The sequence below is a fragment of the Choloepus didactylus genome, chromosome 2 (assembly GCF_015220235.1).
Source record: "Choloepus didactylus isolate mChoDid1 chromosome 2, mChoDid1.pri, whole genome shotgun sequence".
NCBI classification, from domain to species: domain Eukaryota; kingdom Metazoa; phylum Chordata; class Mammalia; order Pilosa; family Megalonychidae; genus Choloepus; species Choloepus didactylus.
The window spans coordinates 223,060,849-223,078,083 of NC_051308.1; the positions used below are offsets into that span (position 1 = coordinate 223,060,849).

The 17,235-nt window shown below is 51.9% G+C and overlaps 1 protein-coding gene across 1 annotated transcript; it reads left to right on the plus strand.

Annotated features, from left to right (window-relative positions):
* Positions 1 to 9,971: 9,971 nt before the first annotated feature.
* Positions 9,972 to 16,470, plus strand: TENT5B (terminal nucleotidyltransferase 5B). The gene is made up of 2 exons (XM_037818049.1): positions 9,972 to 10,402; positions 14,608 to 16,470. The coding sequence occupies exons 1-2, from the start codon at positions 10,139 to 10,141 to the stop codon at positions 15,625 to 15,627; spliced, it is 1,284 nt and encodes a 427-aa protein (XP_037673977.1). The 5' UTR covers positions 9,972 to 10,138; the 3' UTR covers positions 15,628 to 16,470.
* The last annotated feature ends 765 nt before the right edge of the window (positions 16,471 to 17,235 follow it).

Here is a 17,235-nt window from a genome sequence, read left to right on the forward strand (position 1 = left end):
GGGCTCCTACCTCCTCCAGGAAGCCTTCCCTGCCCACCACCCAAAAGGCCGGAAGTGATCCCCTTCCCACACCAACCCTTTGACAGAGAACAGGCTTAAAGACTCAAGTGTCCCTGTGGCTGCTGCCTGTCCCTAACCGTGAGAGTTTCTTGAGGGCAGGAGCCAGCTGGCTGCATCGCGGTGTCCCCGAAACGGAGGCGTAGCTCAGACGGCAGGAAAGGGAGGGGCAAGTGAATCAACGCACTAAGGATTTACCGACCCAAGTCGGTTCAGGGACGAGGGTGGGGCTGGCCGCTGGGGGGCCGTGATGCCCCGCCCCCGCGGACGTCAAGTCGCAGGACCGGGCCCTCGCTCCCTCCCGGGCGGCCGGTGCCCCGGGGCCGTCTCCTCCCGTGGGAAACTGCTGTCTCGGCACCTGGCGCCCAGCCACGTGGGTGCCAGGAATGAGGCTGGGCTGCAGGGCGGGTGCTCGTCTGCGCCTGGGCCTGGGTCGGATCGGGGCGGGCCGCAGGCAGGGCAGCCCCTCGCTCAGGCCTGCGGAAGGGGCGGCTCTGGGCGGAGGGCCCCTCGCGGAAGGTAGGCACGGGGACCCGGGATCTGGACGCCCTGTGCCCGGCGGTCCCTCAGATCTGACCCCTCAGCCGAGGTCTTCTCGAACCTGCAGAACAGCAGCGGGGCATCACCTAGGAGCTGGTTAGAAATGCAGACTCTCCGAGCCTGCCCCAGACTCGAGAATTCAGATTTTGCATTTTAACAAGATCCCCAGGTGACTATGCACAGTCACATTTGAGAAGCACTGTTCTAGAATGGTCGCCCACCTGTGTACAGGTTAAAAACAAAAAGTGTATTACAGATTACTTCCTTTTATTTCTTCTTCACATTTCAGTTAGGATATTATCTTGATTTATTTTTCAGAATTATGAGCATATAGATAGAATATATTATCTGTGAATTGCATCCCATTACAGGAAAAAGGCAAATATTGTGAAATATTTGTTATAAAAGGGGGCGTACGTTGGGCAGGTAAACTCACTGCACTCCCCCCTACATGGGACATGACTCCCAGGGGTGTAAATCTCCCTGGCAACGCCCGACACCACTCCCAGGGATGAACCTGGGATTGAGAAAATCTACTTGCCCAAAAGGAGGAAGCGACATGAAACAAAGTTTCAGTGGCTGAGAGATTTCAAATGGAGAGGAGAAGTCACTCTGGAGGGCATTCTTATGCATTATGTAGATAACCCTTTTGAGTTTTTAGTGTATGTATTAGAATAGCTAGAAGGAAATACTTGAAACTGTCGAACTGCAATCCAGTGGCCTTGATTCTTAGAGATGATTGTATGACTATGTAGCTTACACAGTGTGACTGTGTGATTTTGAAAACCTGTGGCTCACACTCCCTTTATCCAGTGTGTGGACAGATGAGTAGAAAAATGGCGGAAAAAATTAACTGAAAGGTAGGGTGGGGTGGGGGCATGGAATCCTTTGGGTGTTCTTTTTACTTTTATTTTTGTTCCTTTTTTGGGGGGGAGTAAGGGAAATGTTCAAAAATTGGGGTGATGAATGCACAACTATATGATGGTACTGTGAACAGTTGATTGTACACTGTGAATGATTGTATAGTATGTAAATATATCTCAATAAAATTGAATTAAAAAAAAAAGGGGGGGAATGTTACCCAAGTTTTGCACCCTGTCTGGAGAGATTTAGTGCGTTTCCGGTTGTACACAGGACAGCTGAATATTGTTCGGTGAAACATATGTCTGTTATTGTGTTCTATTTAGAGACAAAAGGGGGGGTTGCATAGGGTCTGTTGGGGCGAACCCACTGATGAGCATCTGCTCCGGTTCCGTCACAACATGAGCCCTGAGGAGACTGAAAGGGAGATTGGCAGCCCTTGAACCTGTGGAATTTCCCCTCTTGCAGAGAAGAGACCAAAACAAATCACCACCTTTCTGGGTCTCAGTTTCCTCACACGTGAAATGGGTTTGATCACCAGCCTCTGGGCCTGCCTCCTCACACATGGGTGGATGGAAGGAGCTGGTGGACAGGGGAGGGGCTTTGTGACCTGCTCAGGCCCTAGCAGTCCTGCCTTCAGCCATTCTCTCCCAGCACCTCTTCCTCCTCTTTGATCTCCCTCTCTCCACCCTCCCTCTGCCCCCACCCCCCAAAAAACACTTGTCTGAACCTTGCTCCAAATTAGCAAATCAGCACTGTTTCTGTGGGGTGGGGGTGGGGGTGGGGGTCAGCATGCATTGAGTGCTGACTATGCACCAGGCACCACTCACACACTAGGTCTTTTATGCCAGTCCTGACTAGGGGATAATTCCCCGATAAACAGATGAGGAAACTGAGACTCTGCGAATGAATGAACCAACGAGAGTGACTTGGACCCAGACCACGCAGACAATAGGAAGGCAAGATGGAATAAGAACTGGAGTTCTTGGCTCCCACTGCATCAGGCTTCCTTGGCTCGGGAAACAGGAACCAATTTTGAGGGACCTTCGGAAGGGCTTAGTTCAAAGTCCGTTCTCAGGGATCTGGCTATGGCCACATCCCACCAGTCCCTGCAAGGACCTGTTATATAAGAGCGCTTCTTCCCCGCCCGCCCCCCTTTCTCAAGCATCCCTTCATTCATCCAGTGAATATTTATTGAGCACCTACTATGTGTCGACATGGTGCCAAGGTGCTGAAGATATGAGAAAACAAAAACAGATAAAAATCCCTGCCTTCCTGGAGCTTCTGTTCCAACAGGGCAACAGACAATAACTAAATTGGTAAATATACAGCATGGTAGATGGTGTTAGGTGTTTCGGAGAACAGTAGCACAGAGAGGAGGACAGGTGGTGCTGGGAGGGAGGCTGTCATTCCAACTGGGTAATCAGGGAAGGCCTCACCTGCAAAGACCTGGAGGAATTGAGGGAGGAGCCGTGTGGCTATCAGTGGGATGTGCATGTCGGCAGAGAGAGGAGCAAGTGCAAAGGCCCTGAGGTGGGAGTGTGCCTGGCATGTTTGAGGAACCTCAAGGAGGTCCTTGTGGCTGGAACAGAGTGAGTGAGGGGGACAGGAGAGGAAACAGAAATAGAGCTTTGCAGTGATTGGAAGGACTTTGGCTTTTACTCCAAATCAGAGAGAGGCATTACAGTGGCATGATCTGATTTGTGTTTTAAAAGGATCCCTCTGGCGGCTGGATTGAAAACAGACTGTAGGCAGGCGAGTGCAATTGCAGGGGGGCAGTACAGAGTCTACAATAATCTAGGAGGAAGGGGCGATGGCTCAGACCGTGGAGACAGCAGTAAGCTGGGGGGTTGGTGAGATGTGGTCAGATTCCGCTTGTGTTCTGCAGGCAGAGCCAACAGAATTTACTGACCAGTGGGATGCGGAGTGTGAGAGAAAGGGGAGTGAAAAACAGCTTCAGGTTTTCCACTCAAGAACTGGAAGAATGAAGTTGCCATTTGCTGTGGGAGGAGTGATCCCATTCAAGAATTCAGCTTGGACATGCAATGTTTGAGAAGAGTATAAACAAACAAGTAAAGATGTTGAGCAACATCAGAAAAATGAGCCTGGAGTTCAGGAGAGAACTCTGGGCTGGAATATATAAATTTGGGATTTGTCCTGAGATTACTAAAGTGAGTATAGACAGAAAAGAGAAGAGGCCCAGGAGCAAGTCCTAGGGCATTTTAAAGTTTAGAGGCTGAGGGGGTGAATAGAGAACCACAAAACAGCAGGCAGTGAAACAGAAAAACCAAGATAGTGAGATATCTTGGAAGCCAAGTAAAGAAAGTATTTCAAGGATGAGGGACTGACCAGCTGTATTACAGCTAATTTATAGGTCAGGTAAGGTAAATTATGAGGATTAAGAATTAATTAGAATGGGACAAAATATTTGCAAATCATATATCTGACAAGGGACTTATAGCTAGAATATATTAAAAAAAACTTCTACAGCTTAATGATAAAGAAGACAAAGAACCCATTTTTAAAAAATGGTCAAAGGATGTGAATAGACATTTCTCCAGAGAACATATACAAATGGTCAATAAGCACAGGAAGAGAGGCTCAACATCATTAGTCGTTAGGGAAATGCAAATCAAAACCACCCCACCTAGGATGGCCTTTATAAAAATAAATAATAAAGGAAAATAAGTGTTGGAGAGGATGTGGAGAAATTGGAACTCTCATATAATGCTAATGGGAATGTAAACGGAGCAGCCACTGTGGAAAACACTTTGGCAGTCTCTCAGAAAGCTAAACGTAGAATCATGATATGACCCAGCAATTCTACTCCTAGGTCTCTACCCAGAAGAACTGAAAACATATGTCTGCAGAGAAACTTGTATACAAATGTTTATGGCAGCATTTTTCACAATATCCAAAAGGTGGAAACACCCAATCAATTCATCAATGGATGGATAAACAAACTGTGGCATATACATTCAACAGAATGTTATTCAGCCATAAAAGAAAGGAAGTACTGTTACATGCTACAACTTGGATGAACCTCAAAAACATGCTAAGTGAAAGAAGCCAGACACATATCATTCCTTTTATATGGTATATCCAGAATAGGCAAGTCCATAGAGACAGACTGGGGAGAGGTGGGGATGGGGTGTAATTATTTAACGGATACGAGGTGTTTTCCTGGGATGTTGAAAAAATTTTGAAACCAGAAAGAGGTGATGTTTGCACCACATTATGAGCATGTTAAGTGACACACTGACTTGTACACTGTAAAATGGTTAATTGTATGTTACATGAATTTCACCTCAATTAAAAAAAAAAACACAATGAACTATACATCACACCCACTAGGATGGCTATAATAAAAAAAGGACAGATAATAATAAGTGTTGGTGAAGAGGTGGAGAAATTAGGACCCTCATACATGCTGGTGGGAATGTAAAATGGTATTGCCGTTGGTTTTTTTGTTGTTGTTTTTTGTTTGTTTATTTGTTTTTGTGCCAAAACCCAGGATTGAAGTTGCAGTTGTTTTGGAAAACAGTCTGGCAGTTCCTTAAAAAGTTAAACATAGAGTTACCATATGAGCAGCAATTCCATTTGTAGGTATATATCCAAGAATAATGACAAAATACGTCCACGAAAAAACTTGCACACAAAGCAGCATTATTCATAATAGCCAAAAAGTGGGAAAACTGATATGCCCATCAACTGATGAATGGATAAATAAAATATGATATATCCGTATATCCAAGAGAGATTATTTGGCAATAAACAGGAATTAAGTACTGGTCCATGCTACAACATGTATAAACCTTGAAAACATTATGCTAATTAAAAGAAACCAGTTACAAAAGACCACATATTGTATGATTCCATTTACATGAAATACCCAGAACAGACAAATCTGTCGGGACAGCAAGTAGATTAGTGGTTGCTTTGGGCTGGGGGGTGGAGAGATTGGAAGAAAATGAGAACTTACTGCTAAACTGCTAAAGGGTATAGGGTTTCTTTTTGGAGTGATGCAAATATTCTAAAATTGTAGTGCTGGTTGCATGATTGTGATTAAAAGCCATTGAGCTGTACACTTTAAACGGGTGAATTACATGTTATGTGAATTATATCTCAATAAAGTTATTCCTCCAAAAGAAGAATTAACGATTAGATTCAGCAATATGAGGGTCTCTGGTGACCTTGACAAAAGCAGTTTGGCTAGAGTGTGGGACAAAAGCCTGATCAGAGTGTATTCAAGAGAAAACAGAAGAACTAGAAGCAGCAAATGTAGACTTTTTCAAAGAGTTTTGGTATGTAGAGAAATGGGGTAAAAGTGGAGGGAGATGGGGAGGGGTCAAGAGAGGTTTTTTGTTTTGTTGAGATGCAAAAACCTTTGTTTTAGTGCTGATTCGAATGAGTCGGTAGAGAGAGAAAAAATCACTACAGTGAGGGCCTTGAGCTGGTGAGAGGTATGGGATCTGGTGACTACATTGAGGAACAGCGTCAGAGAAGAGCGGGGAGGGGGGGGGCTGACAATGTGGCCCAGACCCAGGTGGGTGGTAGAGAAGGTGTTGGGAATCTGCATCAATTCTCTTCTAATTGCTTCCATTTTCTCAGGGCGGTAGGAAGCAAGGTCATCAGCCCAGAGGAGGATGGGAGAGGAGCTGTCGGGGGTTGAGGAGAGTGGAGAAGGAATGAAATTGTCCTATAGGACCCCGGGGAGTGACAGGACTGGGGTCAAAAGTAGGACCACCAGGGCCCCCTGGAGTTTAGGGGTGTAGGGACTTTCAAGTGAGGCCAGTCAGCAGGGCCGTGTGTCTTTCCCCAGCTGCAGTCAGCTGAGTGAGTGCAAGTGCAGAGGTGGAGGATTAGGGGGTGTGGTTTTACCAGGTGAGTACAATTTAGTGCGATTGGCACAAGGGGGTTGAGGGCGTAAGCAAGGAAGTAATTATAGTGATGGCCCATGGACTCTAAGCTGGTTAAGGAGGGAGGTGGGGAACCATGGGGGAAGAAAGTGGGCGGCTCAGTGGCTTGAAGGCCCTGGTAGGTCAAGGAACTGTTGGAGTTGGGGTTCTAGGAGTGAGCAGGAAAGACGGGAGGATATGGAATACTTAATATTACATGTGGGGGGGGGTGGACAATTATTCTTAATGACAAGGTCTAGGAAACAACTTTGGCCATGGAGTGGCTGAGGTAGGGTAGAGGACAAGGACCACAGAAGGAGAGGAAGGGTGTTGGGGAGATTGTCTGTGTGTAGCTGAACTCACCAAATCATCCTTGAGAGAGGACCCTGGATAAGGCACCGGACTGGGATTCAGCCACACCTGGATATGATGCTCCTCTTTCCTACTGCAGGGACCTATACGAACCACTTGGCTTCTCTGAGCCTCAGTTTCCTCGCCTACCAAGTGAGAAGTCACCCCTGAATCATAAGATTATGTTCTGAAAATTGAATGAGAGACCGTGCGGAAAGCGCTCAGCGTGGGTGCAGGCACACTGAGGGGACTCAGTGGTGTGGGCTGATAAGGTAGCTACACAGCACCTCCCAGAAGGCTCTTGTCTGGGGTCCCAGAGCTGAGCAGGGGCCACTGTAGGGCCCAGGACTCTCCCAGGGCCCCTTCTCCTTCCCAAGCACCTCAAATCATAGGAGGTGTGGATGGAAGAGTCTGACTCTTATTTCACTCCCATTTTAGTGAATAGGGAACTGAGGCCCAAACAGGGAAAGTGACTTACCTATGTCACTACAACTTAATTATCAGAGAGAGTAAGTTCCATTTTAAAATCAGTTTGGAATCAGAATTAAGATAGGAAATTTGCTACAGAGTGGGGGGGGTGCGGAGGAGGCTCATATGCAACAACTTTAAAGCTAGCTGGACTCTTCAGGATGTACCCCTACTGCCAGTCCCCTCCATTTCCAGGGACAACTAAAAGCTGGTCTTGGTGACAATGGAAGAAAGACCCCACTGCTCTCTCTCTTAGATTCCTACACCCATGCCCCCATCACAGTGCTGTTTAGGTCAGGTGTCTGGACAAACATTAGAACAATTATCTTTGGGACTAGAATTGTCAACAGAAGGGTGATTCACAATGCATGAATTTGCTAATTGCTCTTCCTAGCCTAGACAGAAAGAAGGACAGAGGAAAAGGGAGCCCAAAGTTTTCTTCCTTAGAGAACTTGATTCATGTGGGTGGGTTTGGCACTGCACCAGCCTGCGCCCACCAGGCCCTGCCCCCTGCGTGGTTTCCAGCCTTAGCCAGTCCCCTTGGGGCAAATCCCTCCTGTTTTCCAGGCCCCAGTTTCCCCATCTATAAAGTGGGAAGAGGGTGGACAAAATGATTGTGGAAGTCCCTCCCTGCTCCGCCTTCAGAGTTCTAGGAAAGTATAAGCCTGACATCTTCTCTGACACAGGGAGAAGTCACTCTTGCTGTCTTTTGCTCTCTCTCTTACACCCCCGCCACACACACACGCAGTTGCTCTCTCTCCCATCCCCCTGTTTTATTTTCTTCTTAGCACTATCTGAAATCTCTTATTTACTTGACTGTTGTCTTTCTATACAAGAATTTTAGCCCTAGAAGGGCAGGAACCTTGCCCATTATGTCTCAAGGTTTAGACCAACACCTGGCACACAGTAGTTACTCAGTATATGTTGACTGATGAATGAATGAGTGAATGAATGAATAGCCCTGGAGTCAGAAGAGCTGAATGTCTTGCATGGATACTGGTTGTGGGATCTGGGGATGTCATTTGACCTCTGTAAGCCTCAGTTTCTTTACCTGTAAAATGGGGATAATGATCCCATGCCTTGCGGTGTATTTTTAGGAATTAGAGATCAAGTGTTTAAAGCAGTAGGTTTTCAGTAACAATTGGTTTCCCTTTCTTTCCTTCCTCCCCTGGGATATAGGTGGGGGTAAGGACAATGCTTGTGATTGAGCCTCAAGCTGCTGCATCAGTAGCCTCAGGGAGACTGGGTAGGTCAAGGACTAGGAGAATCTGGGCTCCCGGGAAGGAGGTTTCTTATCTACATCTTAACTTTCAAGAGAAGATAAAACAAAAGAGCAAGTAGCTCTGCTGAGGTCAGTGAAAGGGTCACAAAGCCAAGAAGTGGAGTAGGGAGCAGAATCGCCTCCTGGGGGTGGGGTGGGGGGCAGAGAAAGCCTCTGGTACCAGGCAAGTTGGGGGAAGGGGACCAGGGCAGGATTTCACTTGGGGTGGCCTCCAAAAAGAGCAAGTGGCCGCTCTGGTCTGAGAGTTCCAGTCCCGGATCTGTCAGAGGCGACCTGGTGACCTTGAGATGTAATTTACGCCCCTTGCCCAGCCTGCCTTACAGGGGAAGGGGAGAATGTTAGAATGTCATTAATGTGATAGGAAATAAGCCTCGTCCTCCAGGCTTCGTGAAGTGGGAGAGAAAAACATGTGAATATATTTCAGTAGGACATATGAAAATGTTTTGCCCACTGTGAAGAACCAAATCAAATTTTAAAAGTATTTATTGAGTGCTTTCTCTGGGGCAGAAGAGGAAAGGGTGGTTCGGAGAAGTCAAGTGAGTTGCCTGTGGGTGCACAGGACCTGAGAAAGCTGAAAAGTGGCTGGTAAGGCAATTCAGACTAGATCGAGAGAACAGCATGTGCAGGGAAGACTTAAGCCAGCCGCCCAGAAAGCCCCACCCTCGTGGGGCTGGCAAAGAGCCAGAGATGCCGGGTGCAGAAGACTTTAGTCCCAGCTGCCCCCCCCCCCATCCTCCAGCCCCGGAAAGGCCGGGGGTCTGTGCAGGTGCATGCGCCACAGATTCTGTAGCCCTGGTTCAGGATCAGGGCTCGGGCTTCTTCGCTGTGTGACCTTGGAGGAGTCACGACCCCTCTCTGAACAAGTTTCTCCACCCTCAATCAACATAACGCCTGCCACGCGGTGGTTTAGAGAGCCAATCCGGACAGCGCGTGAGAAAGCGTCTACCTCAGTATACACCGTCTGTTACCTTCCCTCGACCTCTTCCCCTGGAACATTGCCAGAGGGTAAAAGTGCTGTGTGGAGTTGAGCAAGGGGAGCAATGTCTCTGGGCTTCTGAACATAGCAGATGAGCGGGCCAGGTGATTTCTAAATTCCTTCCAGCGCCTCTCTCCACCCCCATCCCCACCCCACCCCACCCCACCCCACCCCCAAAGAACTCTGGAATTTCTCAGTGGTCCAAGTCTGTAAACTCCACAGGTTACCTCCCACCCGCCTGCCCCTGGAGGGCGCTGTCTCTTTAGGACCAGATCCTGCTTCCGTCCGGGCCAATCACAGTGCACAAAAGTTCTGGAAGGACCAAAGGAGGGAATTCAGCCCGAGAAGGAGAGAGCTCGGGCAGGGGTGTGTCTTCCAGCCAATCGGAATCTCCCTGGCGGCCAGAGACTCACGTGTAACGCCCCACTGGCCAATGGCAGGGGCGTGGAGAGGAGAGGCGACTCCCTTTGTGTGACAGCTGCCTGGACCAATGGGCACGTCGCCCGCGGCCTATAAGAGTCGGCTGGGCCCGGGACGGTAAACCTCGGGGTCGGTTAGTCGCCGCCGTCGGAGCTGTGCCCTGCGTTGTCCCTGCCGCCCCGTCCCTGCATCCGCTCCCCCCGCCTTGGCCTGGCCCAGCCGCTCTCCCTGCCCTCGCCATAACCACCCCCGGGTTTCTGCCGTCGGGGCCCCGGGGTCTGGCGGATGATGCCGTCGGAGAGCGGAGCTGAGCGCCGGGATGGGGCGGCTGCGCAGGTGGGGACGGCTGCGGCTTCGGCGGTGGCTACGGCCTCCCCGGCAGGCGGCGGCCCCGACCCGGAGGCCTCGTCGGCCTCCTCCGGCCGACACCTGAGCCGGCTGAGCTGGCGGCAGGTGCAGCGGCTGGACGCGCTCCTGAGCGAGCCGATTCCCATTCACGGGCGCGGCAACTTCCCCACGCTGAGTGTGCAGCCGCGGCAGATCGTGCAGGTGAGAGGGTGCTGGATGGGGGATGGAGAGCCGGGGGCGGGTATCATGAGGCTCTCGTGGCCGAATGGCTCTCAGGGTCTCTTCCATTTGCCGGACAGCTAGGGAAACTGAGGCCTGGAGAGGGGGAGAGGCTGTAACAGGATCGTACGGCGCGGTAATGGTGTATCAGACCTCTTCCCTTGCGCCTCAGAATCCTTCCCCATTTGACGTTCCGTCCTCCCCCCTCCCCTTTATGCTGGGGATCCCTGATTTCCCCCGGACTCCTCACCTAAGATCCTGGCTGGGAGGGGGAGACGCAACCAGGGAAGAACAGCCCCGCCTGCAAGGACAAAAGATGCCGGGCTGCCTGAAGTGGGAGGTGTGCGTGCCTGAGTCCAAAATAGCTCTTTTAATCTCCAACCCCAGATCCCTGCACCTCACCGCCCTTCCCTCTCAAGGTTTCTAAGGGCAGACTCCAGCCTCGAGCTCCTACAGCCCTTAGCTCAAGACCCCCTCCCCTTCCCCCCTCAAATGGACCAGCGAAAGGAGAAATCCCCGCAGGGACTCCCTCCCTCTCGGCTGAGGTTGTTGCCTCAGGGCAGCATCGATCGTCAGTTTAAGTGTTCCTAAAAGGAATGAAGGGCAGCCCTTCCCCCCTCCCTGAGACTCCAACTCTTCCCTTTACCTGACCTTCAGTGACCCCGAAACTGCTCTTTTATCTGTAGAATACTGGCACTGTCATGTCCTGAAATACCAGAGTATGGTAATTGTTGTACCCATTTTATAGCTGGGGAAGCCAAGGCCCAAAGAGCAAAGAGGGCAGAGAACTGCCTAAGATTACCTGTAATAAGGCAAAATTAAAGCCAGGAAATTGTGGGTCAACCCAGGGACCAGTTGCTGTGGGTTCAAGATTTTCCCACCCCTTCCCTGACTCCCAATACTCAACTTCAAGGCCTTAGGGGAGTCTTCTGATGGTAGAAACCAGAAAATGCAAACACAGTTCCTGTGATTTCCTTTCTGGGGAGGGAGCTGCATCAGCTGGGTGAAACAGGCCATTCCCCTATCTCCTGCTGTCTTAGCCCCCAGGAGAGGGAGGGTGGAGGTGCCTGCTCAAGGATTCCCTTTCCAAGGAATGGGAGGCAGTGGGGGCAGATTCTCCAGGGCTGACTCACCCATAGCCTCCATGGTGCTGGCTGAGGCATTCCTTGGCTGCCTGCTGTCATCTGGGTGACTAGGAAACCATTTTGGGCTTTTCTCACCAGGATGGTCAGGACAACTCAGGGGTGCCCAGCCATTGCACCTCTTCAGGGACAACAGGCACCCTAAAGGGGGATGTCCCTGCCGGGGTCAGTCTGGTCTACACCGCCTTTGCTGGTGCCTGCTCTATGCAGCCTCCCTGCCTGGTGGGGGAGGTTCCGGGGCACTAGGAGCTGACTTTACAGCATCATCGTAGTACAGTGTCCTCCCATACAGCGACAGAGATACCAGAGAGCAGGGACATGGAGGGACAGTGGCGAATTCTGAGCAGGACTGGGAGGGAGGTTGGACACCTGGATTCACGGCATGGACTGCTATTAATTCCCTTTCTTGGGCCTGGTGTCCCATCTCTTCAATGGGGGATGGGTTGGACTGCTCTCCCAACACTTTCTGGTTCCAGAATCCAGAGGGAACAGGTGCCTTTACCTGGCCTGTACAGCTGCCTCCACAGGGGAAAAGGGCTCGGTTACTGGCAGCTTCAAAAGCTGTGGAGATGTGTCCAGGAGGTGCTGCTTGTTGACCTTGGGTGTCTCAATAGTACTGAGTTGTCCCACTGCTCAAGAATTAGAAACTTTTTTCCCTCTCTGACAAAGCTTCTCCTACAGCTAGAGATGCTGTTCTTGCTTGTACTTGGGCTAAGGGGATCCACCCTTCTATAGAAGTACCCCTACCTGTAGCTCTGGGAGACCTGGTTCCAAGCTCTGCCGCTTATTGGCTGTGTGGCCTTGGGCAAGTCCTTTGCCCTCCTTGGACCTGGACGACTGAATTAGACAATCCCAGAGATCTGATCTCTGCAGCTGCAGCCAGAGGGCCTGCAGTAGGTGGCTCTGGATATGAGTGTTGCAAGCCTGCCAGCTGATAGCGCCCGTGTTCTCCCTGCATACCTCAGCAGCTGCCCCAGGAGCAGAGTGGCTCCAGGGACAGCCTTGGCATGGGTGAAGGGAGGGCGTAGGCACTGCCCCTTCCATGGCTGGAACGTCTGATTTCAGGAGGCTCCAGGCAGCTCTGCAGTTGCTAGGCGTGGCAGTATCTGGGAAAGAGACAACTGCCGCTGGCTGGCTGACACAGCCAGCCCCATGGCCCTGACGCAGGAGTTTTAACAAGGGTACTGTACTTACTCATCAGGCCAGATGCCAGGCCCTGGGGTGGGCACTGGCCTGGGAGTGGAGCCTGGCACCAAAAAAGGCTCAGTCAGCTCTCATGGGTCCTGGGGAAGGAATTAGTCTGCTCTGCTTGTCTAGCAGGGTCCTGGGGCCAAGGTCTTTGACCCCCTTCTCTCCCTGGCCTATGCAGGCACAGCTGCCAGTTGACATAGTGTAGGTTAGAAGTCCCACAGGACAGACCCAACAACTGGCCCTCCACCTCCAGCCTCCCCTGTCTGGCCAAGGCACCCCGACCCCCACCTCCCCAATCCCCAACTATTCCTCTCTGGCCTTCGGTGACTTGACGGTTGCCCTCACTTTAAAATGTTGAAAGTTTTTAATCTCTGCCCCTTCCAAACCCTGGCACTGTAATGTGATACACCTGACCTTGGCCAGATGACTTCACTCCTGAGAGCCTTGGTTTCCCTGTCCATAACACAGTGATCATAAAGCCTCCTCCGTAGGTTCTAGGGAGAAGCTCCAGTGCCTGGCATGGAATAGATGCCCGGCCAGTATTATGCCCCCTGCCCAAGGTTCCACGACCTTGTCCTGGTCGGGGTTGTCTTCCCCTTTCCCGGAAGCCTTCCTGGAGGGAGCCACCCGCCTCACATTGCCCCACTGTGGTTTGCCTCCTCAGCACTTAGGTGCATTCTTTGCAGTAATTCTCTCTGGGAGGTGAGGAGGGCCAGTGCTGACCTGGCAGCAAGGTGGGGTTCCTTGGGTAGGAATGTTGCCTGGTCACTTTCAGGGAGTGTGCCTGTGTGAGGCACTTTGCTGAGAAAACTGGATGTCAGGCCCCAGCAACACGTCCCCCTACCCCGTATCCAGGGAGATGTTTCTGGCTAAAGGGATTGGTTCCAGATGACCTTGTGTTGTCAGCCTGGGAGCTGTCCTTGACCTCTTTGTCCTTCCTGAGGTCTCCACACAGCCCCTCTCCCAAGAGTGGAAGGGGCCTGGGTTTTAACTTCCAGCCTTGAAAAGCCATTGCTAAGCAACATCCCCTCCAAGCCTTGGGTGTTTCATCATTCTGAGCCTCAGTTCCCTCATCTGTAAAATGAGTAATTAGAAGAATAATAACCTTTGCCTCACTGAGTCCTTGTAAAGATGACTTAAGGTGAGGGCATCATAGTCAAGAGAATGCATGGACTTTAGAATCTGGCTGACCCAGGTTTTATTTGCAGTCCGGTTATTCTGTGACCTTAGGCACTTTTCTTAATCTCTGAGCCTCAGTTTCTGCCTCTGTAAATTAAGGTAATACACAGGAGTATTCTGAGGGCTAGTGTGGTAATGCAGTGAACTGCTGACCGTATTCCCAATACACTGAGTACTTAGCACCATGACTGGTACAAAATTGCTTAACTTCCAGTTTTAGAAAGGTGGAATAGCATAGTGGATAAACCATGGACTCTGCTTGAGTTTAATTCCCAGCTCTGCATTCACCAGCTGTGTGAACTTGGGCAAGTTATTTGGCCTCTCTGTACTACCATTTCTCCATCTGTAAAGTGAGAATAATAGTCCCTAATTCCTAGAGTGGTGCAGATTAAGTGAATTTATGTCTTATTGTATAAAGTGCTTAGAGCCTGGTGCTTAGTAAATTCTGTGTATGTGTTTGCCATCGTTATTGCTATTCTTTGAGTCACTCCTCCAAATGGATCATTCTCCGGATTAGGAAACCAAGGCTCAGAAAGTTAAATGACTTTCCAGAGGCCCAACAGCTGATAGGTGGTCAACAGTGGTTGATATACTGTGATTACTACCCGGAAGCGCATGGAGGGCCTTGGGGGCCCAGGCTCCTGACCACTCTCTCCCTCCCTCACCCCTCCGCAGGTCGTCCGCAGCAGCCTGGAGGAACAGGGGCTGCGCGTGCACAGCGTGAGGCTGCACGGCTCTGCTGCCAGCCACGTGCTGCACCCAGAGAGTGGCCTGGGCTACAAAGACCTGGACCTGGTGTTCCGTGTGGACCTGCACAGTGAGGCGTCCTTCCAGCTGACCAAGGCGGTGGTGCTGGCCTGCCTGTTGGACTTCCTGCCGGCCGGCGTGAGCCGAGCCAAGATCACACCGCTGACACTCAAGGAGGCCTACGTGCAGAAGCTGGTGAAAGTGTGCACGGACAGAGACCGCTGGAGCCTCATCTCACTGTCCAACAAGAGTGGCAAAAACGTGGAGCTCAAGTTTGTGGACTCGGTGAGGCGCCAGTTTGAGTTCAGCGTGGACTCCTTCCAGATCATCCTGGACTCCCTGCTGCTCTTTGGCCAGTGCTCATCCACACCCATGTCCGAGGCCTTCCACCCGACAGTGACAGGTGAGAGCCTCTACGGGGACTTCGCCGAGGCCCTGGAGCACCTGCGGCACCGTGTCATCGCCACCCGCAGCCCGGAGGAGATCCGGGGGGGCGGTCTGCTCAAGTACTGCCACCTCCTGGTGCGGGGCTTCCGGCCGCAGCCCAGCACCGACGTGCGTGCCCTGCAGCGCTACATGTGCTCCCGCTTCTTCATCGACTTTCCTGACCTGGTGGAACAGCAGCGCACACTGGAGCGCTACCTGGAGGCCCACTTTGGCGGGGCTGATGCCGCCCGCCGCTATGCCTGCCTGGTGACGCTGCACCGGGTGGTCAATGAGAGCACCATGTGCCTCATGAGCCACGAGCGCCGCCAGACGCTGGACCTCATCGCCACCCTGGCGCTCCAGGCGCTGGCCGAGCAGGGCCCGGCGGCCACTGCTGCCCTGGCCTGGCACTGTCCGGGCCCCGACGGGGTCATGCCTGCCACTGTCAGTTACTATGTAACCCCCGTGCAGCCTCTGCTGGCCCGGGCCCACTCCTACCCCACCTGGCTGCCTTGCAACTGACTCAGACCCTGGCCAGGAAGGACTGGGCCTTGCCAGGCAGGGCGCGCCCTCCAGGGGTGTGCAAAGGACATGACCAGCGCCAAGCAGCCTGGAACAGGAGGCCCAGGACTGCTGCAGGGGGGGTCTTCTATTGAACAGACCAGACTCTCCAGAGGGAAGCCCCTGTGGCTCAAGGCCAAGTTGGGGTCCTTGGCAGGAGGGCCTTTCGGTTATTGTATCACACTCTTGGATCAGCATGACTGTGAGGTGCAGGGGCTATTTGTCCTGGGGGTTGATGGCCTTCAGAAATCGAAGTAAGTTTGGGGTGGCAGCTGCAATGCCCTGCACCTTGGGTTGATTTCCGTGGCCTAGAAAAGGTATTTTTGGGCCAGGGCCAGCCCACAGCGATCCCAGCAGCCTCTGAGGGCCTGCAGCCCATACATGTGGCTAAAAGGTTGTGGGGACTCTACTTACTTTGGGTTGGCTGGGTCTCTGATGGGGCCTGGTGAAGGGAAACTGAGGCATTAGACCGATAACTGGGTTTGAGGAGGGGTAGGATTAGCCTACTCCCATAACACCATTACTCCAAGCTGTGAAGCTTTCCTTTGGAAGGGTCTCCTTGTACAGTGGGCAGGAGCCAGGCAGCCGATGTGTTGTTCCTTCCGGTGTGTTGCTCCTTTCCCCTGTGTGGTGAGGGGCCCTCCAGCCTGGGAGCTTGTTCTTAAGAGGGGGCCGGGTCCAAATTGGCAACAGTCCAGTCCTAGTGCTCTCTCCCCACTCAGGGGAGGGGAACCATGTCTCACCTCTTTTCCCATCCCTCTGGATCTATGACTTGCACTCTTAACACCTGCCAATAAAAACTGTCTACACTGAGCCTAGTGCCATGCTTTCTCCAGGGGAAAAGGACCTGCCTTGGCCATGGGAGCTGCAGCTGCCTCCCCTCACCTCAGTCTGGCTGGCATTGGGTGACGGCTCCCTGGCAGCCTGTGCTGTGGCTGGCAGAATGCCCCTCCTCCATCCCTCCCTTCAACACTGGCCCCAGTCTGACCACTGTGTACTGGGAGCTTGTGTCTACACCTGTGCCCCACATCTACACATTGCCTCAGCAAGTCTAGGACTCTTGTTAAGGAGTAAATATTCCAGTGCTTTCTACCTGGAGTCCTGATGTCCTGGGCCTGGTCTCACACTCCAGTGCCCAGGGCTCCTTGACCCCTGGCAAATGAGCCAGGTGCGTCTGGGCTGGAGGCCCCTCTGGGAGTGGTAGCTGAGACTAGGATCTTCCGGGGTCCCCCAGAGCTGGAGCCCGGGTAGGGTCTTCTTACAGGCAGAGGCTCCCTCAACCCCCCGACTCCCTCTCTCACCCCAAGTGCTGATGGGAAAACTGGCTCTTCTGGGTTGTGCTGCTTCACTTGAAGTAGGTCTCCTGGAGGGGCAGGGTCTCCTCCCCAGACCCAGGTGGGGTCATTCAAGCTGTCTGGGAGTAGGTGTCAGCCCCAAGCCCCCAGGAAGCTGTGTCACCTCAGGGCCTCAGCCAGTCACGGGCCTGGCCGCTGCCCATTGTTTACCCTGCCTCTTTGATCCAGGACTTGGCATAGCCCTTAACATACTCAGCCTCATTAGGGGCCTCTG